Consider the following 26751-nt stretch of genomic DNA (forward strand, 5'->3'; position numbering starts at 1 on the left):
GTATACGCAAAGGTCTCGCTTTACTCCTTCCTGCTAGCAAACAGGACAGCAAACCATGATCTGTAGCTTAGCACTACATCCTCCCTAGAGACTGTGGTTCATTTCAGTCCAGACCAGTGCTTTTTTCCCAGGGGGTACTCAAGGTTACACAGTACCAACACCTCTCTTTTGTTGTTAAAAAGTCTGGCACTTACTGCAACAACTTCATTATGAGTAAAAGGTAAAGATAAAGGGACCCCTGACAGTTAAGTCCAGTCTCGAACGACTCTGGGGTTGCAGCACTCATCTTGCTTCACAGGCTGAGGGAGCCGGCGTTTGTCCGCTTCTGCAGACACTTTTTCCAGGTCATGTGGCCAGCATGACTAAGCCGCAGCATGACTAAGTATGGCAAAGCCAGAGCAGCGCACGAAAACGCCGTTTACCTTCCCGCTGGAGCGGTACCTATTTATCTGCTTGCACTGTGTGCTTTCGAACTGCTAGGTTGGCAGGAACTGGGACCGAACAATGGGAGCTCACCCAGGATTCGAACTGCCGACCTTTCGATCAGCAAGCCCAAGCGGCACAGTGGTTTAAACCACAGTGCCACCCGCGTTCATTATGAGTACCAGCACCTATTTTTCTCGGGGGGGGGGGGGAGTACTGCTCCAGACTATAATCTGAAGCCACAATTCATTCTTGGTTTATCAATTATCATTTAATTGAGTAAAACTATTCCCAGTTTGGATGTGATGCTAAGCCAAGTATCATGGTTTGTTGCTCTGACTCACTAGTAGGGAGGAGCAAAGCAGGAACAATCTTATCATCCAAGGTAAGCCGGTAACCGTGTGTGAATGTTGCTAGTGAGCTATTAATGATATGGTCTGGGTGAAAGACGCTTTTAGAGGATGCCATATTCTCAACAACTACACCACCTTAAAAAAAACAACCTCAAAAAGAAAAACTGGTTATCACAAATCCAGTATCTCTGTTTCTTCTTGCCACATTATTCAGCCAAGACTCAGAGTACCTTTAAACAATGTGAAACCAGAGTTAATACTAACGTCTAACAAAAATATTAAAGGCTGCATGCATCAAAATAATATCACAGTAAGAACTAGGTCTGGGCACGAAGAAGGCTTCCCTGGGAAGAGCATTCAATAACTGGGGCACCAGACATGGAAAATACCGTAATCGAGTGCTCGAGAGAGGGGAATATAATGTGAAAAATTTGAGTGTGTTATATATATATATATATATATATATATATATATGAGAGAAAATACCCTAATCCCAGCCATCAGATGCCTCACCTTTTACAGCAGAGAGGCCTGAAAAAGGGTGTCACAGGGAACAGGTTCATCACGAGATGAGACAACCATTCAGGTACCCAAGTCTCAAAACTGTTTACACTACACACCCAACAGATGCAATCCAGGCAAAAGGTAAGTACTGGTTTCAGCAGAGCAAAGTTAACTGCATTCCCTCGTTGAAATCAACGGGACATAAACATATTTGGACAGAGGTAACCATTTGTAGTTGGATTTATTACTAGAGACTTTCAGTTTCTGTGGAGTTTCGCTTCCCTTTAAAATGTATGGGTAACAAGATAGGACAGTAACTGGTTTGACAAGAAGGAGGGTTAGTCAGACCATAATTTCACAGACTTTGTCCTAACAAAACTCTCATCGAGTTAAGGTGGAGGGAGTTTAAAGAAAAAGCAGAGACTTGTCCATCTACACATGGACTGATGAAAGGTTTTCCAACTCTGTTTTAAAGCACAGGCATTAACTTGTGCTATGTGGGCAAAACAACTTCTGCCTCTTGACTCACTGCTCACCAATACGCCCATGAAGGCTCAGTTTAAGGTTTCAGCAGAGAAACTGCCAGGGACACACAGGCTAGGCTGCTCCTCGTGCTTCCTGCAATTTTTGCTGCCCACCCAGGAAAGACTACACAGTTGTGGCCAAGTATGAAAAAGGTAAACAACTTGGTTCCTTGCACCATATCTTTGCCCAGGGCCACAAGCCCACCTAGCCGCTAACTGAGGCTTTATGGTTTTACTAACATTTTGCTTTAGTTCATTATACCTTGCTTTATTTTATTTTCACAAGGACATTGTGAAGCAGGTTAGATCGACAGACAGCGGCTGACACAGTAACCCGGTAGAGCTTCATGGCTGAGTGGAGATTTGAACTTGGGACTACTTGATCCTGTTGAGACACTCAGATAAACAGCAAGAATACTGGTGCAGCAAACAGTGAATTTGACTTCAGACACTTCACAAGTAAAGATGTAGCTCTACAGAGTTTTGCACATTACATACAAAAGAAATCATGACCAAATAAAGGTGGGAAAGCTGTTTCAATGGAGAATGTTAATACACTTGTATAAAAAGATTCCAAACCTGTTATTTTTAAGGCTTTCATCTATACATAGTAGGGATACTATTTTGGTTTGCTTCTAGGACTTCCTTAGAAGAAAAGCAAAAGCAAACTTCAGATCTCTTCCAATGCACACACCAAGTGCTTTCCCTACCATATGCCAAACTGCAGCAAAGGAGGACATATTAATTCAGAACTTGACCCAATTCTGTTACTGCCCTACCTAGGTGGATGAATGCTTTGTGCTGTACAAAGAGCACAAATTGAGCCAACACTTAGTGAGAGAGGATTTATTTCCTAGTATATCTAGTGCATGAATGGACCACTGGTAATACCAGGTTCCATTACTGAGCCTCCAGATTTTGATGTTGTATCTCTGCCCAGTTTAACTGTTTGTGCAGCAATGGGGTGCATTTACCAGGGATTGAGAACTTCCCAGTCCACAGGCCAAATACAGTCCACCAGGTCTCTCAGTCTTAGCCCCAACACTTTCCAGAGACGCCCTCTCTCTAGATTACGCTGTTCCACCCCACCAACCCACTGCCCCCCATTTCACTTCCTCCATAACCATCCTTGCAAAACATTAAAATGGTGGGAGAAAACAGGGCTGTGGTGGAGACAGGCCCAATCTTTGGACTATGCTGGGTTCCGGCCACCACCCTGCAAAACACTAAGATCCTCAAACTGAAATGCAATTCTTGCGTAACGCAACTCTGGAGCTTTTGCTACATGTCCAAGCGCAACTCCCTTCTTGCAAAGTCAACAAGCAAATGAGATGGAGTGCGACAGCCATGTCTAGTGAAATTGCCCCAGTTTATGGGACGTGTAAAATTGCTCTGGCTGTATTTGTTACAAGCCAGAAGAGCTTCACACAGTCCTAGAGAGTGAACGTGCTTTATGCCCCCTTTCTAGGCTAAATGTTCATTTCCTGAATGCTTAGTCAATGCCGGATTGAAAACCAACATATTCATCAACACAGGAAGCTGCTTTGATATTCCATTCTCCAACATTAAAAAAAAAATAACACCCATGTTTCTCCCTATATTTCAAAATCTGCTGTAAATTCAAAATTCATTATTTCCTTTGTTGCATACTATGCACTAATACATCTTAAATAGGAATACACCTGCAGAAGTAAGGGGGGGGGGGAATCTTAATTTCTAAAGGAAAGTTGTTTTAAAAATCACCCCAATAACTAGGTTCATAAATATTTTCCCCAAAAACCCAGAAACATGAGCAAAAGCTGGCATGTGGGAGAACATCTCATTTCAGCAACCTAGTAAAATGTGCCCACTCTAAGTAGCCTGGGTAGTTCAGTTGGTTATACCATAGTGGTGATAACGCCAAGGTTGCAAGTTCGATGATCCTCAGGGTTCCTTCTAACTCTACAATTCTATGAAATAAATGATGATGACCTCAGTGGGGCTATCCACACGTTTAAAAAGGTAAAGATAAAGGATCCCTGACAGTTAAGTCCAGTCGCGGACGACTCTGGGGTTGTGGCACTAATCTCCCTTTACAGGCTGAGGGAGTCGGCATTTGTCCACAGACAGTTTTTCCGAGTCATGTGGCCAGCATGACTAAGCTGCTTCTGGTGCAACGGAACACCAAAACCAGAGCAGCGCACGGAAATGCCGTTTACCTCCCCGCAGGAGCAGAACCTATTTAGCTACTTGCCCTTTTTTTGGCATGCTTTCGAACTGCTAGGTTGGCATGAGCTGGGACCGAGAAACAGGAGCTCACCCCGTCGTAGGGATTCAAACCGCCGACCTTCTGATCGGCAAGCCCAAGAGGCTCAGTGGTTTAGACCACAGCACCACCCGCATCCCTAGCCACATGTTTACATAGCTGTATTTGTTAAAAAGTAATGTAGAGTATTAGGCAACAAATATATGGCCCTTTAAATTGATCATTATTTCTCAGATTTGTTAATAGACAGCATTTGTATCATTTGGCTCAGGCACTGCATTTAGAAACCAGTTGCTGGAATTGCTTGTATGCAACCAGTACATTAATCCACATTTTCTGCTTTTCACAAGCATAACAGTGAAGTGTGGTTATTTGTCTCTGCATCCCTTGGTTTGATCTAGTCTTCAACCTTTACAGAATTTCTTCTCATAATACATATTTCTTACTCAAAAATACAATGCTTTTTCTGTTGTCAAATCAGAGTACAGAGCGCATATGTTAATTTTGAATAGGTGCATGTTTGTAGATTATTTTTCTTCTGAAGAATTACAAGAGGAAACTAGTTAAGGATAAGGTTCCTGCTTCTTCATATTTTGAAGGGAAAATATGTGAATTATACACACACTGATTCTTCACACATATCACACTGAAATAAATTAACAATTTGACCTCAAGCATCAGAGCATGAGTAATCTCAAGAAGCACTCCATTTTTATATCTAAAACCCTAGTGACAGCTCAGATTTAACAGTAAACCAAGGTGTGGTGTTACAAGCAAGAAAATAGTGGAGTTTCGATTTCCCGTTCTCCCTGTTCCCCTTTCTGAGATGCCATTTCTCCACTTATTTCCCGGTTCTCGGCAATCCAAAATTAGCCATTTTGACCAAACTGCCCCAAAACTAGTTTGCCCGCAAAGAAGAGAGTGTATCAAACTTGTGTCTTTGTGGGAGTGCTTTTAATCCCGCAGAAATGTCTGCTAAAGGAAAGGAAAAAGGGAGTTCATGTTTGCCAATTTCCTCCTCTCCCACTGCAGCCCAAAAATTATACAGAATATGTTAACCGTATAGGAAAGTGAAAAATGAGTCTGTAGGTTGACATTTTCATCAAATTAGCCTAACTGTGCCAAGAATTGCCTATCCTGGCTAAGAGCCGTGCTGAGTATCAATTTAAAGCCATAGCCATATGTGTGCATCCTGCTCCTTATACTGGTACATTAAAGTAGCCTGGTGGCAGATAAAAGCAAACACCTTTTTATGGGGCTATTTACTTTGGAATGCTTTATTGCACTTTACCTGCCACTGGCATTTACAGTTTTTTGAAATTTCTCATTTTCAGAAGTCCTGGTCTCCCATGCCTTCTTTATTTAGCAAGTCAATGCCTTCTTCACCACACTACAACTCCCATCATCCATGACTACTTGTCATGCTGATGGAGGCAGATGGAAGTTGGGAGTCCAACAACATCTGAAGCACGGCAGATACTCAATTCCTGGTCTTAATGATTATGTTCTACACACAAGTAATACATGAATGAGGTTTTTAAAAAAGGGAAACAGAGTAAACATCTCTAACATTTCGAATGCCTACTCTGACTCCAAAAGCAACGAAGTACACATATTATTCCTATAAGTTCAACATGATAGACCAAACGCTCTGTTAAATTTCTCAACGTGCTGTTATTAGGAGACACAATCCCAAAGACAAGCAGACCTCCTTACAAATATTTCTTGCGCTATATTCCTGCTGAAGAAGACATTTACAGCTCTTGACCTTTACACAATCTTTTGTGTAATGGCCCAATGAGGCAGGAAACTATAGACAGACATATCCTGGCTTATCGCAGTGCGCAGCCAAGAGAGGAGCTGCACATATAAGCAAAAGGCTCGTGAACATTTTGGCTTCTTAAACTGCTATATGAATGTCTGGATGTGGCAACTGACTTCCTCCCCAAGCCTAGGTTGGCTGTTATCTTGAAATGTCCTGATGTGACAAATAAAGAGGTGTCAGTCTGGGGAAAAACCAGTGATCACACTACTTAGGCTATGTAAGTTCATTCCACTTTTGTCTCTTGTCAAACAGACCTTGCTAGGATTTGATGGGTCTGCATGGCCAGGCACTTGCCAAGGTCCCATGCCCCAGGAAGGTGTCCCGCTGACAAGAGCTCCCTTCTCGTCACCATTGCAATCTGCTTGTCTCTCGCTCTGGCTCAGAGGCCATGAGCAAACAAACAGGAGGAGGAGCTGTCACTCACTACCTACTTGCTCACTGGCTCTGCTTGACAAGCAAGCAGGTAATAATAGCCAGTGTTAGAAACTCAGATATATAAACTAGGTGCCAAATACCTCCTTAAACCAAGGTGACAGTCGCCAAAATGGAACGTCTACCTGACATTTTGGGGTAAGGCAGCTCTAAAGAGTCTTATTTTTTTCAAATGATAGACTGACCGTGAGTGATTCAAAGACATCTGGCTAGTTCAGATGACTACCTTGAGTTGGGTTAAGGACTCTGAGAACTTAAAGAAGAAAAGTCACTTGATCCAGGGACAGTTCGCATACATACGGGCCTGTTCCGACCTCTTTTTCTTAAAGGTGACACGAACCATTCACAATGTTAAGGATATTCTTCACAACTGTGAGCAGGGGAGTGGGGTGGTGTAAGTGAAGACAAGCTGCAACAAGTAACTATAACGTTGATCACTGCTCCTGGCTCAGGCTGCACAGAAAAAGCATTTGGGTTCCTGAAATTCATTCTGATTGTGCAGATAAAAATATATCTGATAGAATTCTACAGGGATGTTGTATTACTGTGTGAAAACTGTCAAGATTCAATGATCTTCAGTCACGCACCTCCAGATGGTAGAGATGACAGGCGCCATCCTGGTACCCAGGCATCTTCACTTGGCTGGTTGATAGCCCGATGCAAAATGTGCCTGACTAATTTTGAAGACTGGTGATAGTAATGAGGTGGCAGAAGAGGAGCAGCCACTCCAGCAAAGGCAGTGAGGGGACAGTCTCATTGAGGGAAGGGAGGCTATTGGGGAGAGCCAGTGTGGTGTAGTGGTTAAGAGCAGTGGACTCGTTATCTGGTGAACCGGGTTCGCTTCCCCGCTCCTCCACATGCAGCTGCTGGGTGACCTTGGGCTAGTCACACTTCCGTGAAGTCTCTTAGCCTCACTCACCTCACAGAGAGTTTGTTGTGGGGGCGGAAGGGAAAGGAGATTGTGAGCCGCTTTGAGACTCCTTCGGGTAGTGATAAAGCATGATATCAAATCCAAAATCCAAATCCAAACTCTTGCCCAAGAGCCCTCCTAAACTGAAGTCAACAGTAGGGGGACTTCCGGGTTGGCGCCATCGCCGAATGGCGGACTCCCTCCGAGCTCCGGAGGGAGCCTGCTCGGCAGGGGCTGGGTCCTACCGCACCGGCGATGCGGGGACCCTTAAAAACCACGGCCACGAGGGTCGTGGACATGGAGACTCGGCTGGCACCGCTAGCACCCTCCCGACTCGTGAAGGAGCCTTTTTAAAGGCTAAGGATCGGGTGCCGGGGAGAAGCGTGGTGCTTTGAGTCCTCTGCTATCCCTGCCGAGCGCAGCCGCATGCCATCCGGCGGAGAGCGCTGACTTCTTCTATTGAAAATTCGGACTTTTAGACAACAACCCGTGAGTAATTTGGAAACTGGGTTTAAAAGGAGGAAAAAAAGAATTTCTTTTTGAATTGGATACGAGCGGGGGGGGATCCAAAAAGGAAGTCAGTCCCCCCCCCTATTGTAAACCTTTCAAGACAAGGACGGGGCAACCAAGGTCCAAAAAGATTTGTATTGCTGATAAAAATTAAGAATTCCACGATGGGGAATTATAAGAACTGTGCTGGAGGATGAACTGAGGGAGAAGAAACGTAACCCCCCCCCCCCTGGGAACCGGGGTGATTGAAGAGAGAGCCTGGTGAAAAGAGTCGGAGATTTTGACAGCTGTCAAAGTAGCTGTCAAAGTCGGAAAGCAGAGAGGATTTTATTATGAGAACTTTGCTGGCTAAATTTGTTACAATTTGCTACAACTTGTTAAAACTTGGATACAAAATGGCGAAAACATGGATAACAATCGGACTTTTGGACTAGAGAAGACAAAGTTATAACAATCCCCCTAGAGGAGTTTCGGGACATTACAAAGATGGTCGTAAGTGAAAAAAACACCATTGGAATTTTACAGGATTGGTTATCTTCTGGGAAAGCTGCGAAACGGAAATAATATTTTGTCTACAGGGTGTTCAGCTAAAGGAGACAATAGAATTTTCTATTGAAGAAAGGAAGGGACTGAACGCAAGTTTTTGTTCCTGAATAATAATAATCCCTGCAGACTTACTAAGCTTCTGAATTAGAACGTTTCAGCAGCGGAACAAGAGGAAACTGGACTACAATTTGGAAAGAACAATGGGGGGAGCTTTATTAAAGATCTGAAGTTAAGTGTTCTAAAAATGATTATGAAAGGGAAAAAAAAAAAAAAGAAAAAACCAGCAAGGAGTTGGGGGAAATAGGTGATTTATGGATTGTAAGAATCCCAGGCGGATAACATGGTTTGGTGGTCAGGGGGAAATTAAACCGGGGACAGGGGGGGAGAACTAAAATCCAAAGGCTTGTTAACTTCTTTTTTTGAACTGGCTTTGTCTCATCTATTATATTTTTTATTTCTTATTTCTGATACTTTTATTATGTGGGGTGTTTTTATTATTAAAAAAAGGGAAATTGTGGAATGAAAATGGGGTGGGCCCTGGGAAAGAAATTTTTTGTGTTTTATTAAGGGTATTGATGTGGAGTGTAGAAATTTTAAATTCGAATAATGGTTTAAACAAATTAAGTTTTTAATTAGAACTGAGAGCTTGTGGAGCCAACAATATGAAAAAGGAATATGGTAGGGGTGGGGGAAGGGGGGAGTCCCAGAAAGTGGATATATGAAAATAAGGCTATGAACGTATTTTAATTCTTGCTTTCTGTATTTTCTTTTTTTTTGAAAATTTTAATAAATATTATTTAAAAAAAAAAATAAACTGAAGTCAACAGTAAACTTCCTTGGGTTTGGTCTTGTTCAAAAAAGCTGTATGGTGAGAGTCAAGTGAGAGACAAAAATGTGTGCATACCTGGCCCAGGTAAGCTTCTTTTCAAACTCTGATTGTCCATCGCCAGCCAAAGCTCACACAAGGCAAATTTTCCACCCCGTTCCTTGCTTTCTTTGGCACAATATAAATTAAAGCATTAGTAGCATTTGAAGAACTGCTGCCTTCCAAAGTAGTGAGAGGCACCAAAGTCTGGTCCTACAGTTAAGACATATGGATCAGTAGTTACATTGCTGCTACAGACTCCAACAAAGTGCCAATTTTAGAAGGGTAAGAGGGCTGGAATTTTTCAAATTTGTAGCCTAACACTTTCTCTCACAAGAGTATAGTTGAAGATATCACTTTAAATAAAGCTTAGGATCACTGAAAACTAGAATATATCCCAAGAGGATTTCTGGAGAATCAAATATGCTCATTCAGTGAGCCTGGGACCCTAAGATTAACCAGTGATTGCGCTGCTGCGCGCGCGCGCGTGCACACACACACAGTGGCTGTAGTTTACACATGCTTTAACATGACATGCACTAGCAGGATCAAGCTACAGCGAGCCTTGGGCTTGAAGACTCCCCACCTCCACTTCTTACATGCCTGGTTAAGTGCAGCTTGCCATGTTGGCCACACCCAGAACCAGGGTTAGCAATAGTTAGCTTAAACAAGCCAGCTTCCGAAACCATGATTTGAAGCTAGCTTGTTTTAAACTAACCAGAGTTAACACTAACCAGAGTTTGTCCTGCCAGGCAACATGACAAGCCATGAGTAATCAAACACACAGGTGAAAGAGGAGAAAAAGAGAGGTGGGGAGCATGCAAGCTTGTAGTTTTCTGTGGCTCATTTCCCCTTGGGCACGCTACACTAAACCATGGTTTGGCATGACATTGTCAGGGCAAATAACATGTATACAAATGAAATCACCAGACCTGAAACCACTTTCTTGAACTAAATTTTCCGACTCTTCTTCTGGTTTAGACGCTGTATGACAAGTTGCTATTTGGGCATAGACAAAAAGTCATGGAATTTTCATGTGCACTTGGTCAGCAGACAAAATCTGTTTCCAGACAATCTGTAAAAATATCCAATTTGCAACCCATAATTTGCCATCTACATTTATAAACTAGCTGCTGCTTTGCATCAAGCCATTTCATTACAACAGCAAAGGCTCAAGCCTTTGGCTATACAAAAAATTCATTCCATACAGAAAATATCCCACCAGTAATCATGTTGCACTTGATTTTCCCCCATTCCCAGCCGCTGAAACTCCTGACTTAGAACCTCTCTCTTGTCTCCACAATTCAGAGCAATTTGCTGATGGGGAAGAAGATTTAGATCGTTCTCTACTTTGCCCTGGTCTCTTGAATCTACCATGGCAGCTTTCCCTCTCCAATAGCCAAGAGGCTGTACAGCACCTCTTTTCTATCACAGCTGCCCATTTCTATGGCAACAGAAAAGCAGCAGTGTTAAAACAGATTCTTGTCTTCCACAGTCACCAGGGTCAGACTAAACAAGGGCAAAACAAGGGGCCCAAAGGCCCTTGGTGCAAGCAGAAAAGACCTAATGACAAGTCAAAATGAATAGTGGCAGATAATGAATTCTGGCAGAGATAACTCTGAAGACTAGACGGGAAGGATCTCAATTGTCAACTGACAAGATAAGCCATTCAACAACGATAAGGTAACAAAGAAATACTGCCTAGCTTTACTTTTTTCCTCCTCCATTCCCAATCCCTTTTCCTTTTGTGTCAGTTACCGGTATTTCAGGCTGTAAATCTGAAACGTTCTTATTGCAATTCTTATGCCGTGCTAGCAGTTATTTTTTTTCCTTTTCTTTTTTTGCTGAAGAGCAAGGAACAAATTCATGTGCAACATCAGCTCTCGAACATGATCCCTTTTTTCACAATGTGCTATACAAATTAAAGAGATAGGAATTCAGAAAACCCAACTCTACATAAATTAAAATAAAGCAGCTTTATGCCAGTTTCCCAACAATGCAACTAACCAGCAGCAAAGGTGTTGGAAATTAAAAAATAATATTTTTTTTATAATTCCAAGTCTACAACGTGATTTATCATATTTATTCTGTTGATCCTCACTTATCTAGATGCAGAAGAGTACTATCTTTCCCACTGTCCTGAGGTAGAGATATTTCCCAAGTCCATGATTCCATAGGAATGTGAACATGGGACTCTGCCCAACACAGTGCGTGATATGATATCAAACTTGTTATAAAGCACCAAAAGTGTACCATCAAACCGACCTCTTCTCCCAATATTCTTCCTGATTCCTGCCCATCATAGTATTCTAAACACTGAAGCCTGTAGCAAAAAAAATTGTTGGGGAATTAACAGCGGATGTTTTGCACTAAGAGCCTAGATAAATACTTTAAAATTTAATTAATAATATTGAAAAAGTAATAATATTGAAAAAGTAATAATATTGGAAAAAATAATAATATTGAAAAATAAGTGCCTTTTTAATGCTAAAAAGCAGAAGCAGGTTTACCTCTTCCTGAGAAATTGAACCTGCACTTTTTCTTCCTTATAGCTTCACAACCAAGAGGGTTCATGATTTACTTTTTAATGAAAAGTTAAAAATTCAAGGAAGGGAACAGGCCCCTACAATCTTGCCCACATCTACATCCCTGGTCATACTATACAACACACATGCATAGCTCCATAATATGGTTTGAATAAGAAATGAGTCACAACCTTGTGCCTTCTCACAATCTCAGAAACCAGAAGAAAAAAATCCACTTCAAACCATGTTTTTCGAAACCATTTTGAAGTTGAGGCACTAAACGTGATTGGCCAATTTGTATGTCATAGCAAACTACAATTAGCCCTAAATTGCAAACTACAATCTGCAAGCAGGAGAGAAGGAAAAAGGTGTTTCTCCTCTGAACTGAGCCAGATATTCTTTTTCAACACATGGAGAGGAAAAGTTACTTCACTTTATATCACAGACGCCAAAGCTTCTCTTTTTGATTAGCACATAACATAAGGAGCCAATTTCTCATTGCTCTTTGCCACACCCAACCCTTGTTCATGATTACCTGACTACACTCTGTGCATTAGTGTGGTTCGTTCCACGTATACATACAAATACACACTCAATTTCCATACAATTGCAGAACTATAACAAACAAAAAATGCAAAACACATCCTTCTTGCCTCTTTGAATACTGCAATTGTGCCTACACATAAATCAACCTGTAAAAAAACCTGTCTTACTTTGTAACTCACAACTGGCTTGAATACCAAAAAATTAGTAACACTTGGAAAGAGGCCATTATCTTCTGTTGCAACAAAATAGTGTGCTCCTTTAGTCCCTACTATGCTGGTGCACGTGCTGCTGTAGCCAAGGAACAAGAGGAAAACACGAAAAATCCAACCTATAACTGAAGCAAGGGCTGGCATGCAATGGACATAAGAGATGAACAAACTGAAATCATGACAACCTGGTGTCAGGAATGTGAAATATGGGTTATGCTTGCTCATCGACCTACAAGGCAGAAAGGTTTTATGGCAAGGCTTGTCCTACAGGGGAGCAAGAGATACTAGTAAAGGGCCCTAAACAAACTGAAACAATGAAGGGAAAAGAAATGGACCCAGATGGAGCATGCAAACTGGAAGGCATGAAGGACAGGGGAAGACTGACTAGTCCCCAAAGCTTCAGGATACAATATGAAATGATGACATCTTACTATTTCATACGGAACACCAAACTGTCCTAAGCCCATGTCTGCTTTTATTCTTGCACTGACAAATTGTCAGTGCACAGTATTCAGCCCAAGATCTGTTAGGTTTTCTCTTCTGAAGACGTTCTTATAACAGTACCATGAAAAGTATTATGTTTCCTATAAACAGTCTTCAGTCCAAACCTGCCTTCCCCACCCTGGTGCCTCCAGATGTTTTTGGACATGTTCTGGCCTTCATGATTGTGCTAACTGGGGATGGTGGAAGCTGCACATATTAATTTTTATCGCATTTGTATTCCACCTTTCCGCCAAGGCATTCAAAGTCGTATGTATGGCCGTTTTTCTCTCCCATCATCTTACCCTAACAACAACCCTGTGAGGTAGGTTAGGCTGAGAGACTGTGTCTGGTCTACCAGGACCAGTGGTCAGGGATGATGGGAAATGCAGTCTCAAAACATCTGGAGGGCCAAGTTTGAGGAAGCCTGCTATATACTATGGAACTCACTTTTACAAAGTATAGCGATGTCCACCAATGAGGTGGCATTAAAAGAGGATTAGATAAATTCATAAAGAATAAGGCGATCGATGGCAACCAGCTATGATAGCTATGTTCTGCCTCCACTGTCTGAGGCTGTATGTCTCTAAATACCAGTTGCTGGGAATCCCAAGCGAAAACAGTACTGTTGTGTTCACGTCCTGCTAGCAGGTTGGCCACTATGAGAACAGGATACAGTGGTACCTTGGTTTATGAACTTAATCCGTTCCGGAAGTCCATTCTTAAACCAAAGCATTCTTAAACCAAGGCTTTTTTTTTCTCATAGCAGTGGGGGACTCAATTTACAAATGGAACACACTGAATAAATAGGAAACGGAACATGTTCTGCTTCCAAGGCAAAGTTCACAAACCAAAACACCTACTTCTGGGTTTGCAGCTTTCTTAATCCAAGTTGTTCATAAACTAAGCTGTTCTCAAACCAAGGTACCGCTGTACTGGATTAGTCTGACCTTTTTTGAATGATTGAGCAGGGTTCTTCTTCATATTTATCAAAAGAATATTTAAACCTTTAAAAAGTTGTAATAGGCTTGCAAATACTCATCTCAGAATTTAGAGGTGGCACGCCCACTGCCTTGGGTACAGAACACTGTACCCACAAAATATGCTGCATAATCAAATAGGAGGTTTTTTAAATGTACCACACATTTTGTATAGAGGTGTATCTGTGTCGCAAATTACCAACTCAGTCTTCCCTGCTTCTGGGAATTTTTGAGACTGAACACTATCCACTTTTACACAGCAATTACGTTGGCCATAGGTGTTTGCTATAATGCAACTTAATAAATACGAACAGCAGACATGCCTCCAAGCACTCAGTGAACACATTTTAGAGAAATGCAGTGAACCAGGGACTTTCCATTCATACTCACACCTTGGTGCAGCAACTCTACTGTAGCACTAGTAAGCCCACGGTGAACATATTTCATAAAAGTGTGGAATGGTTGACATGACGTTATACTCAACTGCTAAAATACCAACAGTATTAGCAAAAACGTAAATGAAACCTAGCAGATGCGGCACAGCGAAAGTTGATCCCTGTCCTAATATAAGAATGAAGCACATAATTATTTCACTCCAGGCAACATTAAGCACACTTTGGTGCCACTGATTTCAGTAGAAAGTTCTCCTCCAATGAAATCAATGGGTCTTAAAGGCCTTAACTTTGACCAGATTGTAACCTTTGTCAGCAAAACCTACATTCGTCCATAAAACAGAACCATATTGCATCATGTACCTGGGAGCACATACTCTCAAACTATCAGGATTCAAATGTTAAGGCATACAAAGTCTATGGTCCGTCCGACAACCTTGCATTCAGCCCCTGATTCAGCTTTGACAGTTTCTTTTAGTTTTGTTTATTGTCAGATACCCTAAACACAGAAATTTTCAGCTCTGCTCAGAAGATATTACAAAAAGTTTTCGGGTTTTTCCAAACTACTACTGCTCTTTTTCTACTTTTCAGAAAGTACTACCAATTATTTTGTAAATGTATCCTTTGTACGGGTAGAGCTTTCTTCACCACAGCACAAGAGTAATTTTCCATTTCTCTCTTACTAAAAACACATCTGTACAGTCTGCCTCAAGTCAATTTTTTAAACTGTGGGGTACATAAAGGGTGTTTTTTTAATGAGAAGATAAATTTTCACACCCATCGTTTACTCACTATGAGATTAGAAGTATCAGCGTGACCAAATACAAGTAAAGGTATTCACTGGACCGCCCACAGATTGAACTTGAGAACTGTAGTTCCACATCTTTCCCTTCCCCCTCCCTGGATATACAAGTCAAGTAAATTGATTTGTGTGCCTCAGTTCCCCCAATGACATGCACTCTTCTTTAGTACAGGTAATGTGCAATGTTTACGAACTTTGCCATCACCTAGCATTTTCAGCTTTTCTGAAAGGGAAAATCAGTATACACATACTATCACATGTATTGCTTCTGTGTAAATATTACAATGCATTGCCTTTATGCAGACTCATGAAATAAATACTCGGCATTCAACTACAGCACACAGCACCCATTAACTGCAAATCGTTAAAGCTTCCCAATGTCTGGCGCCCCACAAGTCCCTCTCTCAGCACAAGGAAAAGGAAGATTCCGCTCTGCTGTTTCTCCCAAGGCCAAACTGAAACAGATGAAATTCTGCCCCCCAAGGAGGTCAAATGGGAATTTTGCCACAGGTTTTAATAGAGCCAGGACTTCCCCCACAGCCAACAAAATAGCTCAAGGCTTCTGGTTCCCAGTTTCCTATTTTAAAGTCTCTGGGTTGTACACAAAGTACATTTCTAAGAACGCTGCTTTTGGGGAAATAACTGTGATTTAAACGCTTATCGATCACGGTTTGGAAAGTAGCAGTTTGTGCACATCAATAAGCTTATCACTCTTCCCTATAGCACCTGTAACCAAAACGTTGTTTTCCCCAATGATTAAAAAAAAAAACAATACGACCTTGAGATAGTTAAAACACCCGCTTTATTATTATTATTATTATTATTATTCAGCAACAGAATGTTGCCAATGCAGAGGCTTAAAAGAGGCGGCTGTCTAAACGGTAGGCAAAAGCAACCACACATAACACACCCTAAGAACATGATGGCACATACAAAAGGGTGGATGTGTGCAGATGCATAATCACCCCAACACACACACACCCTCTCCAGATTCCTCCTTTTTTTGCGCACAATATACAGCACTGAACAGAGAGGAAAAAAGAGATGCAAGATACGCATGGGGGCGGGAATCTGCTACTTTCGGGTGGGCAATGTGGGGTGGGGTTGCAAAGGGGGAGGAATGCAAGCTCGGAAACACAGAAAAATGGGGAAGGGATAAGATGGGGGGTGGGGAGGGAGGAACTACATCCTATTCTCATTCCCTCTAAAAGCAGGAGGGCGGCTGCTCTTTGCTGCTCCTGCAGCCGCAGCCGCCGCCGATCCTCACCTGGTCTATGGGCAGCCGAACGGCGTTGCTGAGCGGCTGCAGCAGCGTGGAGCCGGTGGTGCTGGTGGTCATGGCGAAGGAAGCTCGCTCTCCCCCCCGACCCCCGACCCACCCCCCGCCCCGCAACTCCGGGGCCGGCCCGGGAAGGATGGGGAAGCGGGGCGAGAGAGGAAAGCGGGAAGAAGAAGGACCAGCCGCCGCCGCTTCTCCCCTCAGAACATCAGTCAACAGCGGCAGCGAGGAGGCGAAGGAAAAAAAAAAAAAAGCCCCAACCCTCAGCGGCGTCGTGACAACAAAGGAGGCGGGACGGGGGTGAGGAGAAAACTCCGAAGTGACAGCGCCGCCGCCCAATCACGGGGCACCCGAGGAGGCGGGAGCCAGGCGGGCCAGTAAATGGCACCGGCGGCGCTCAATCCGGACGCGACCCTGCTCTTGAGTGACGGCGCCGCGCAGGGAAGGGCGCCAATTGCTGCCCAGCCGAGGCAGGGCAAAGAAGGAGGCTTCTTTTTGCGGGTTGGGGGTGAGGGGAGAGAGGGAGGTCGAGGCTGGCTGGCTGGCTCGGCCGGGGAAGATGGTGCCTTTGCAAGCGGCCGCTTCTGGGGAAGAGGGAGGAGGGGAGAGAAGGAAGGAGGTTGCGGGTTCGTGCACTTGTTTCAGTGGGGTGTTGGGGCGCGGGGGCAAGCTGGAGAGGCACGCGCGTCGGAGCGGGGCGCCCCCTCGTTTAATGGAGTGTGGGACACAATAGGGGCAGGTTGCTTTGGAGGGAAGTGGAGAGGCGCAGATAGGAAGGGGCGGAGTGCTTCTCAGGTAGGCGACCTGGTTTGGGTTCCGTCTACCTTTATGGGGGATGCATCCCAGGCAGGGAAGTCCGCCCGCCCCTGCGCCGTGGCCCTTGCAATCATTTAGCAGGGTCATCTCCCCCTTGCAAGCATTTTTCAGGGTCATGTGTGTATGTATGTGTCCCAAAAGCCACCTGCAAAGATGAATACACTCTTTTAAAGAAGCCATGCACTTCGAAAATAGCAGCAGCAGCGCCGCGGCACCTTCGCTGCTGGGACCCGCTGAAAACGTCACAAAGGTTTTGTGACGGAACTTGGCAAGTTTTGTGCAGGGTTGGGTGTTCAGCAAAACAAGGGAATGGGCGGATAGTGTGTTCCTGGACATGACGGAGAGGAGAACCCCAGGTTGCAGTTAGTAACCATTCTGAGGAATGGGAAAGATAGGTACGACCTGGTTTGTCTGTGTATGTGGGAGGAATATTTTCCTTAAACCCAAGTCCTCAGGCATAGGAAAATACTGCTGTTGGTTTATATAGGTACTTGCATCCTCCTTTCCTTCTTTTTAGTCTACAGAGGCATTCAAAGCAGCTTGTAAAAGATTCTCCGTATAATCTGGTGCAGGAGCAGAGATTGTATGGCATTCACAAGGAACCAGGACTATCTGGGCAGGATTTCTGACATTCATGCAACTCCCTTTGAGGTTTTCTGAGGCAAGGGACTGGGGTTAAGTGGTGGGATCTCACTCAGCCCAGATGGCAGAGGCAGCCTTCAGTCCCTGGTTGGCAGTCGCCAGGCAACACCTAAGGCCCTCTGAAGTAAAGGGGTGGGCCGGGGCAACTGGATCCCTCTCACCCTGAACAGAATCATAGAATTGTGGAGTTGAGAGGGACCCGAATGGGTCATCTAGTCCAACCCCCTGTAATGCAGAAATGTGTTACCCAACATGGGGCTCGAACCCATGAACCTGAAATTAGAGTCTCATTCTCTGTAATGGTTGCTTTGTAGGGCCTTCCCCACAGTTGGCTACTTACAAATTTTGTCCATTGTTTTTTCTAAAACTGTTCAAATATTCATCTAGTACATTTTGAAGCAAGTTCTCTTTTGAGGATTTGAGCCATTTCATTAGTTATTCCTGCAGTTGGTTAAATCCCTCAGAAGCAGATGCAATTTGCAGGTAGCTGTGTTGTCTCATTAGACAAAGCCCAAAAGCAACTGTAGTATGATATCCTATGTCGGGAGTGGAGACCACTTGGCACTCACTCCCACCCCCCGAATTGGGTATTTAATTTTTATATTAGTAAAAACTCTAATAGAGCCAGTGTGGTGTAATGGTTAAGAGCGGTAGTCTCGTAATCTGGGGAACCAGGTTCACGTCTCCGCTCCTCCACATGCAGTTGCTGGGTGACCTTGGGCTAGTCAGCCCCACTCACCTCACAGAGTGTTTGTTGTGGGGGAGGAAGGGAAAGGAGAATGTTAGCTGCTCTGAGACTCCTTCGGGTAGTGATAAAGCGGGATATCAAATCCAAACTCTTCTCTTCTTCTTCTAATATTGGGGGGAGGGTTTAACCAGATATCTTAGAGCATGGGCTGAGAACATTAGGCCCAATGACCAAATGTGCCCCCGTCTAGCAGGACTCTCACCATCCCACAACCCCTCCCCAGCTCTGTTATTGAGTGTTTTTACTGGCTCAGGTGTGTCCTTCACCTGTTGTAAAGCTTTTTAGTTACTTTAAATACAGGGTAGAGAAAGGTGTTGCGTGTTTGTAGAGACTAGCCTACTGTACAAAGGCAAATCTGCCCAGATTTGCCCCTAGCCCCAGAAAGGAATGCAGCTGAAAAAAGTTCATCACCCCGTCCTGTGTTGTTCTTACATTCATGTAAGCCCACTAGCATCCAAGAGCCCTCAAAAGAAAGAAAGAAATTTCCCTCTGTTGCTCAAAATGCACTATGTGAGCATTTAAATTGTACCTCCACATCTCAAAATCCATCAGTTACCAATATTTTCACAGGAAAGATGCGAAAAGCAGGAGGGGAGGACATTGCTCAGAATAACTTGAAGCATGTCTTTAGTCCTGTACAAGAACCAATGTCATAGATTCTAATGACTCAAAATCTGGAAGGAGAGTTGAACGATGGAACAACCTGCCTTAATATTTACCCAACCCTGTTCTCAAGCTATGTTCACCATTTTCTCACTTCAAAGAGTGACTTTTCCTTTTGTGAACATTTTCAAGGAAAAGTAAGATAAGCAATTACTGTATGCAGTTACTGTAGGCCCCCCCAAAGCCCTAGGTGATGTGTTCCTAGGCCATGGTGCCAAGCGGTTCTGGCCTTGGTGTGATGCTGCCTCCCCAGTGACTCGTGGGTCACTATCCTGTCCTGGCTCTGCGAGTGCCATGGGTAGCCCCCATCTGCGGAATGGTGCACAGTGAATGAGGCGGATTAATCTAATGACAATGTAATCTATATAATTAATTGCATATGAATCACTAGTCAGGAAAAGTGGGTGGGGCCACAGGTGAGTACTCCTGGGATAGTAGGCTGCATTCCAACCATGCAAAAGTCATACTCCCATCCTTCATCCAGACAAGTAAGGGGCATTATCACATTCCAGCCAGACAAAAGCATTTGAAGAGAGGGTTGTATCCTGTGGAGAACCCCAAGGGCCAGATATATAGGCCGCATTTGGCCCCCAAGCTGAGGTTCCTCACCTCTGCTTTAGAATCTCTCTCTGAGTCTTCAAGAAGGCATTTCCAGAAAGATGTTCCAAGTCGTGTGTTGAATTACCTCACCTCACTTGGCAGGAAGCCCATGTACAAGCATTAGGATAATAGATCTGGCTATGTTTCAGTATACGTTTTCCATAGTTCCTCTTCAAGTGTTGATTTCTGAATATCAATACTCAGAATGCTGAATCAGCCCACAATTATTTCACAGCAGAGCCTCTGTTACAGCTAGGGAAATAATGGTTGTGCTTTTCAGTAATCTCCATTGTGTTTGATATACAGAGCACTTTTCAATACCGTGGTACCTGCAGATGCTTCAGGTTACAGACACTTCAGGTTACAGACTCCACTAACCCAGAAATAGTACCTCAGGTTAAGAATTTTGCTTCAGGATGAGAACAGAAATTGTGAGGTGGCGGCGCGGTGGTAGCTAAAGTGGTACCTCAGGTTAAGAACAGTTTCAGGTTAAGAACGGACCTCCAGAACAAATTAAGTTCTTAACTCAAAGTACCACTGTATATTATTAACTAGATAGAGAGTTTGGGTGTGATACAATGGGTTTTTGAGTCACCATATGCAAAGCCTTGCTCAACAATTTGGCCTTCCTATGTTTGATTGTGTATTCACAGTTTGGGCTATCCCAGAGGTACCATTCACTTGCTTAAATACACACATCTAAGTGAGTTTTAAAACACACTTTCCACACCTTGGTCATTTGCAGATGTCATTTTTTAAGGATTTTTTTAATTTTTATTTCTTTAAATCCAAATCCTAAGAGAAAGAATTCTACCTTTAGGGCATAATTAAAAATGAACAGGATGCACAAGCCTAGCTTTTGCTTTTATGAAACTGGAGGCAAATAAGCATTACCTAATTAACAAAAGGAAGAGAAAATAAAAACTGCCATTGTCCTTGGGGAAGTTGCGGAAATTATATTGCGCAGGAAGTTAAGATGATGACTCTATCTGTGCTGTGTACTTTTGCCCTTTTCTGTAGAAACAGAAGAGCTATTTCTCCACATATAGCAAACATCGGGTCTCACCCGACAGGGCCATTTAGTTCTTTCATTCAGGAAGGTGAAACACACAGCTTCAGGCAGTGTAATTTAGGTAGATAGCTAAAGCCAGGAATTGATATCTGAGAGACTGTAAAGTCTTCACCCTACCAGGGGAGGGGGAGTAAGACAAAAGGGGCATTTGATGCTGTACTTCAGGCAACGAAATATTGGGCTGGTGCTGTTTGACCATGATCCTTGCCTCTGCCCCTTGCTTTTTTCTTTTCTTTTGCCTGATCCAAAGCATAGCCTCTGGTCTGTCTTCAACTACATTATTTACTTGTGGGCTTCCAACTGCCTACGCCAGCACTGCACCTCAGCAGTGGTTTGTCTCTGAGCTTGATACTGTATAAGCTTGACACAAGTTCTGCTCCCTGGTCTTCAGGCAAAATCTCTTATTTATTTAATATTTATATCCCAGTCTCCCAAGAGACTGTCAAAATAGCTTACGAAAGATTCTCAAAACGAAATCACACTAAAAACAGCACAAGAACAGAAATTGGATGAAGTCTATATGGAACCAGGATTTTTCAGGCAGCACTTCTTGAAGATACTGTCACCCGGTTTGGTGTGACTGGGCCAGTTTGGACACCTATGAAGATACCATCACTCATCTGGAGATTGTGGAGACAGGTTTGTCCGTAAATGGAACTTGTTGGACACCATTTTGAATCAAGATGGCAGACTGAACCATTCCAAACTGCGCCAATTTGAACACCTCTGAAGATTTGTCCTGTCTCAAGTGCAGTTACTTTTCATTCAAAACATTGTTTTTCTTTGTTCAAAAACATAGGAGGACAAAATTTCCATGGCACCACAGACTACCTAGATGAGGGGGAGTCCATATGCTGAAAATGTTGGTGCGTGTGGAAGGTTGGTGCCCTTCATTATGAGACTCTTGCAGGATACATGCCATTTAAAGCACCAAGAGAGCTATGTTCTTCAAAGCAAAAATACTTGAGAAAATATAGTACTTAAAAGTCAGATGGCTCCAACTTGGAGTGTTCTTGGCCTTTATGGGCACAGCAAGTGATAGGATTAAGCCAGGCATAGTCAACCTCAGCCCTCCAGATGTTTTTGGGACTACAATTCCCATCATCCCTGACCACTGGTCCTGTTAGCTAGGGATCATGGGAGTTGTAGTTCCAAAACATCTGGAGGTCCGAGGTTGCCTATGCCTGGATTAAGCTTAAAGAACTAGCAGGAAGATACAACAGGCTTGTTCATACGACCATGATATGTGAAGGAATGGATAATGCTGCTGCTTGATCTGGAATGCACCATAGATACAGTGCAGAATTACCACAATCCTTGCTCAGGAGCCTAAAGGAGCTTCCAGACTCTTTCTGTTTTGGGGTAGGATCCAATCACACGACAGCAAATTCAGATTGCAGAATTAAAGCTTGTTTGCTACTCTTGCACCACAAACCTGCTTACCCCCCCATCAAGACTTTTTACAACAAGAAAATGAAGAGAGGCCAAGCACTGGCATGGGTTGCCATATGTCCTCTTTTTCCAGGGAACATCCTCTTTTTTGTAGGTAGAGTCGTCATAGCGATCCATAGTTAAAAGTAGGAGTCGCCCATTGTGTCCTCTTTTTTGCTCTTCAAAATATGGCAACCCAACACAAAAACAATCTCTAGGAAATGCTTTCTTTTCTCTCTCAACTATGAAGCAGCCATAGGCACAGATCTTAAAGCTCACAGTCAAATTGTTGGGATTATTAGGATTATTATTTGATGAAAGCATTTCGAATGAGGCTTGAGTGGGAAGTAAGTCATACTTTCATGACAAGAAGTCATTGAACGCAGCCAAATGTGATGCCACTCAAGCAATTACTGTTTGCAGAGACAGACAGCATGCTTAATATAGTGGCTTTTCTGTTCCTTCTTTTGCAAACAGCCCATAGCACCAAATGTTGTTGTGCTAAATAATACGAGGGATTCTAATAAGGGTGGCAGCCATGAAAGGCATGTCACTGCAAGCTCCAGGCCTTCCCCACTGTTATCTGGCTCCCGGCCCAGTTTCTGGCCTCTTTCATGCCCTGATAAGGGGAAGAGAGAAGCCCTCTCGAGGGAGATGTCCACCGCAGACTTTGGTCGCCCACAGCTGACCTCACCACAACCAGCCACTACCAAGAAGTCTTCCCCAAATAGGAATCCTACTGCAGACAGAGGAAGTGAAATGGAATCTGTGACGGTGATAAATTATGTCACTTCAGCCATAGGTGGCTTATTTAAATACCACACAGGCCAAGGCTCTTCCCACAGGGGCAGGGTGTTCTCTGCAGTTATTCATAGAAACCATGTGGTGGTTTTGAGGTGTGGTGGAAGGCAGTGCTGTGGCCCTATGACAATATCCATGAGTGTATATGTGACATAGATCCCAGGGCTGCACTGGCTTCTGAGCAGTCTTCCTGCTAGACCTTTGGTCTCATCCGGGAGAGCGATTTTTCTGTTCACATTATGTTAGAATGAGCATTCTTGATAGTAGATTCATTTGTGACTGAATGAGTTTTGGGCTTCCAGTTGAAATGGGTGATAGCAGCTTTTAGATATAGATATATATATACATAGAGATAGATAGATACAGTGGTACCTCGGGTTACATACGCTTCAGGTTACAGACTCCGCTAACCCAGAAATATTGCTTCAGGTTAAGAACTTTGCTTCAGGATGAGAACAGAAATTGTGCTCCGGCGGCGCGGCAGCAGCAGGAGGCCCCATTAGCTAAAGTGATCTTCAGGTTAAGAACAGTTTCAGGTTAAGTACGGACCTCCGGAACGAATTAACTACTTAACCCGAGGTACCACTGTAAGTAGGTAGGTAGGTAGATAGACAGACAGACAGACAGACAGGCAGACAGATAGATTCCATAGCCCCTAGAGCTCTGCAGCTTCCCTGGCATATTGAGATTGCAAAATGATAAACCAAATATTAAACATAAATTGAAAGGAGATCATAGATTGGTCATATGTTTGTTCATTCTATCACATTTGCTACACATGTTTCCTGGCAGCTGCATGCATCTTAACAGTGCCAAATTAAAGAATAATTCATTTGGAAATATCACCACACTTGTGATGATTTTTAATTCCACTCATGTTCTCTATCTGTGGTTTACTACTTCTTTCCATAATCATTACACTTATAAGGAAGGTTATCTCATCATACTATCTTAAATTTCTGCATTTCAGGGGATTTCCTTCCTCTCCTGACAACTGAAAGTAGAACCATTGGTCTTCTAACAAGAGCTAGATGATTCCTTATCCCGTGGCTCAACATAACATTGTTGGCTGCTTCCAATCATTCTGTGCGTTGAGGAGTTCCAGTGGCACTGTTCTCGAATGTTTTTGTTTGCTTTGAATGAGGAACAGAGGAAGGTGCCACATGCTGTCAGACCACTGATCCATCTAGCCCATGATGATGAGGATGATTATAAATATTTATACCCCACCCATCTGGCTGGGTATTGTCAACACTGCCTGACAGCAGGTTTTCAGGCTGGAATGTTTTCTGGTTCCACCTAGGCATGCCAGGATTGAACTTTGAGCCTTTTTCATGCAAGGCATGCGCCTTTGAAATATTTGCTTTATATACAAATGTGCAAGCAGAGCATAACTGGAAGCACAGAGGCACTCTTGTGAGGCAGCAAATCTCCTCCTCAGCAAGACACCCGGACAGAGATGCCCCACATCTAACACAGTATCTTCAGCCTGGCTTTGCTCCAAACTGTAAAAGCTTATTTCTTCACATGATCAATATACATCTTCTCCCTCCTCTTAGCTAAAGCAGGGATGACCTTCCTAAGCTCTCAACCTGGCTATCTTCTTCAAGGCATTGAATAAAGATCTCTAAATATCAAGGAACTATCTTTTAACAGCGAGCTGCTCAGCTGGCCATTCTGGCAATCTGCTTAGCAAAGGAATGGGTTGCTACAGGAGATGCTCTACTATGGGTTTTCACTGCTAGGACTTGCATGGAAAGATAACAAAAATTCAGAATGCTCCGCCCTTTCCTTCCCACAAGGAAGAATGTGAGTTGCTTTTAGAGCCGTGAGCATTGATTTTCCCACCCCTTCAAAGCTTTGTTGAGGTTATTGTTCCCTCAATCAGTCTCATATTGTCTTCATATCACGATGAAGAAGGTGTCGATCTATTGCTCACAATTCATTATTTTGTCATTTCCGTTAAGACTTCTCTGCTGGATGTACAATCCAATTGGAGGTGGGGGAAAGTCTCCAGTTCTGATGATTTTGAGAAGAGTTAATAATTCAGACACACAGTTTATTATATATAATATTACTTCTCTGCCTTCCCCGTTCTCTCTTTACTGTTTGAAATAACCTGATCATTTAGGCATTTTTCTAGCTCAGTTACAACCAGCAATTTCGCTTGAATGAAGATCAATATTGTTTATCCTACTATAGGTGATAGTTAGCTCATTAATGCCAAATGTCTGCTTTATCAGCTCTGCTTTGTGAATGACCACTGTCGTTATTTTACATACACTGATAAGCTTTAATGAAATTATCATAGTTCATTTTCATGCACTTCATTTTTTCTGACCCCGCTCCATGCATCTGGTGAACTCTAATCCACAAACTCTTATGCCATTAAAAATTGTTAGCCTTTAAGATTCCACAAGACTCTTTGCTTAGGCTATATTAAAATGTAGTGATGTATGGAAGTGAGAGCTAGACCATAAACAAGGCTGACTGCTGAAGAATTGATGCTTTTGAATTATGGTGCTGGAGGAGACTCTTGAGAGTCCCATGGACTGAAAGAAGATCAAACCTATCCATTCTTAAGGAAATCAGCTCTGAGTGCTCACTGGAAGGACAGGTCGTGAAGCTGAGGCTCCAATACTTTGGCCACCTCATGAGAAGAGAAGACCCTGATGTTGGGAAAGATGGAGGGTACAAGGAGAAGGGGACGACAGAGGACGAGATGGTTGGACAGTGTTCTCGAAGCTACCAGCATGAGTTTGACCAAACTGCAAGAGGCAGTGGAAGACAGGAGTGCCTGGCGTGCTCTGGTCCATGGGGTGACGAAGAGTCGGACACGACTACACGACTAAACAACAACAACAACAACATATTAAAAGACTGGTGTAGCTATTTAGTGATCATAAAACTGTATCACTTTTTTAAAAATAAATAAAAAGAGCAGTATCTGAAGCAGGGTTTCCCAAACTTGGGTCTCCAGCTGCTTTGGGGGACTACAATTCCCATCATCCCTGACCACTGGTCCTGCTAACTATGGATGCTGGGAGTTATAGTCAAATAACCGCCAGAGACCCAAGTTTGGGAAATCCTGATCTAAGCCGACCTTTCTCCACCTGGTTCCCTCCAGATGTTGGATTGCAACTCCCATCATCCCTGAACATTGCCCATGCTAGCTGGGGCTGATGGGAAATGTAGTCCAAAGGATCTGGAGGGTGCTATGTTAAGGAAGGCTGATCTAAAGGAGGCAGAGAATTCCACTGTCAATTAGCAAGACATCTATCTCCTGCCTATGTGGTGAGTGTTATCAAAGATGTACAGTACAGTGGTACCTTGGTTCTCGAACAGCTTAGTTGTCAAACAAATCAGCTCCCGAGCGCTGCAAACCCGGAAATAAGTGTTCCAGTTTGCGAATGTTTTCCGGAAGCCGAACATCCGACATGGCTTCCACTTGAGTGCAGAAAGCTCCTGTAGCCAATTGGAAGCTTTGATTTTTGTAGCTTTGATTTTTGAATGCTTTTGGGAGTCGAAAGGACTCCTGGAATGGATTAAGTTTGAGGACCAAGGTACCACTGTACTACTTTTTACTGGAGTCCTGAACACACTTACTAGGGTGTAAGTCCCATTGATC

General features: G+C 43.3%; 2 protein-coding genes and 1 long non-coding RNA gene across 4 annotated transcripts in view; 2 read left to right on the forward strand and 1 right to left on the reverse strand.

Annotated features, from left to right (window-relative positions):
• The window catches only part of MBOAT2 (membrane bound glycerophospholipid O-acyltransferase 2), a 73134-nt gene extending 56449 nt beyond the window's left edge, over positions 1-16685 (reverse strand). The window contains exon 1 of one of the 2 annotated variants that reach the window (XM_080999179.1): positions 16339-16685. In XM_080999179.1, coding sequence (XP_080855305.1) covers positions 16339-16410 — 72 coding nt within the window. In that variant the 5' untranslated portion in view covers positions 16411-16685. Of the gene's footprint in view, positions 1-6128; positions 6268-16338 lie in introns of those variants that run through there. The other variant, XM_080999180.1, reaches the window with a different exon arrangement.
• ASAP2 (ArfGAP with SH3 domain, ankyrin repeat and PH domain 2) overlaps positions 1-26751 on the forward strand; it is a 505514-nt gene that overhangs the window by 331254 nt on the left and 147509 nt on the right. The window lies entirely within an intron of this gene.
• On the forward strand, positions 6383-25532 carry LOC308473753. The gene is made up of 3 exons (XR_013984284.1): positions 6383-6444; positions 10446-10820; positions 24094-25532. It is a non-coding gene; the product is annotated as an uncharacterized lncRNA (long non-coding RNA).

This window comes from Podarcis pityusensis (assembly GCF_964106645.2).
Source record: "Podarcis pityusensis genome assembly, chromosome: 3".
Lineage (NCBI taxonomy): Eukaryota > Metazoa > Chordata > Lepidosauria > Squamata > Lacertidae > Podarcis > Podarcis pityusensis.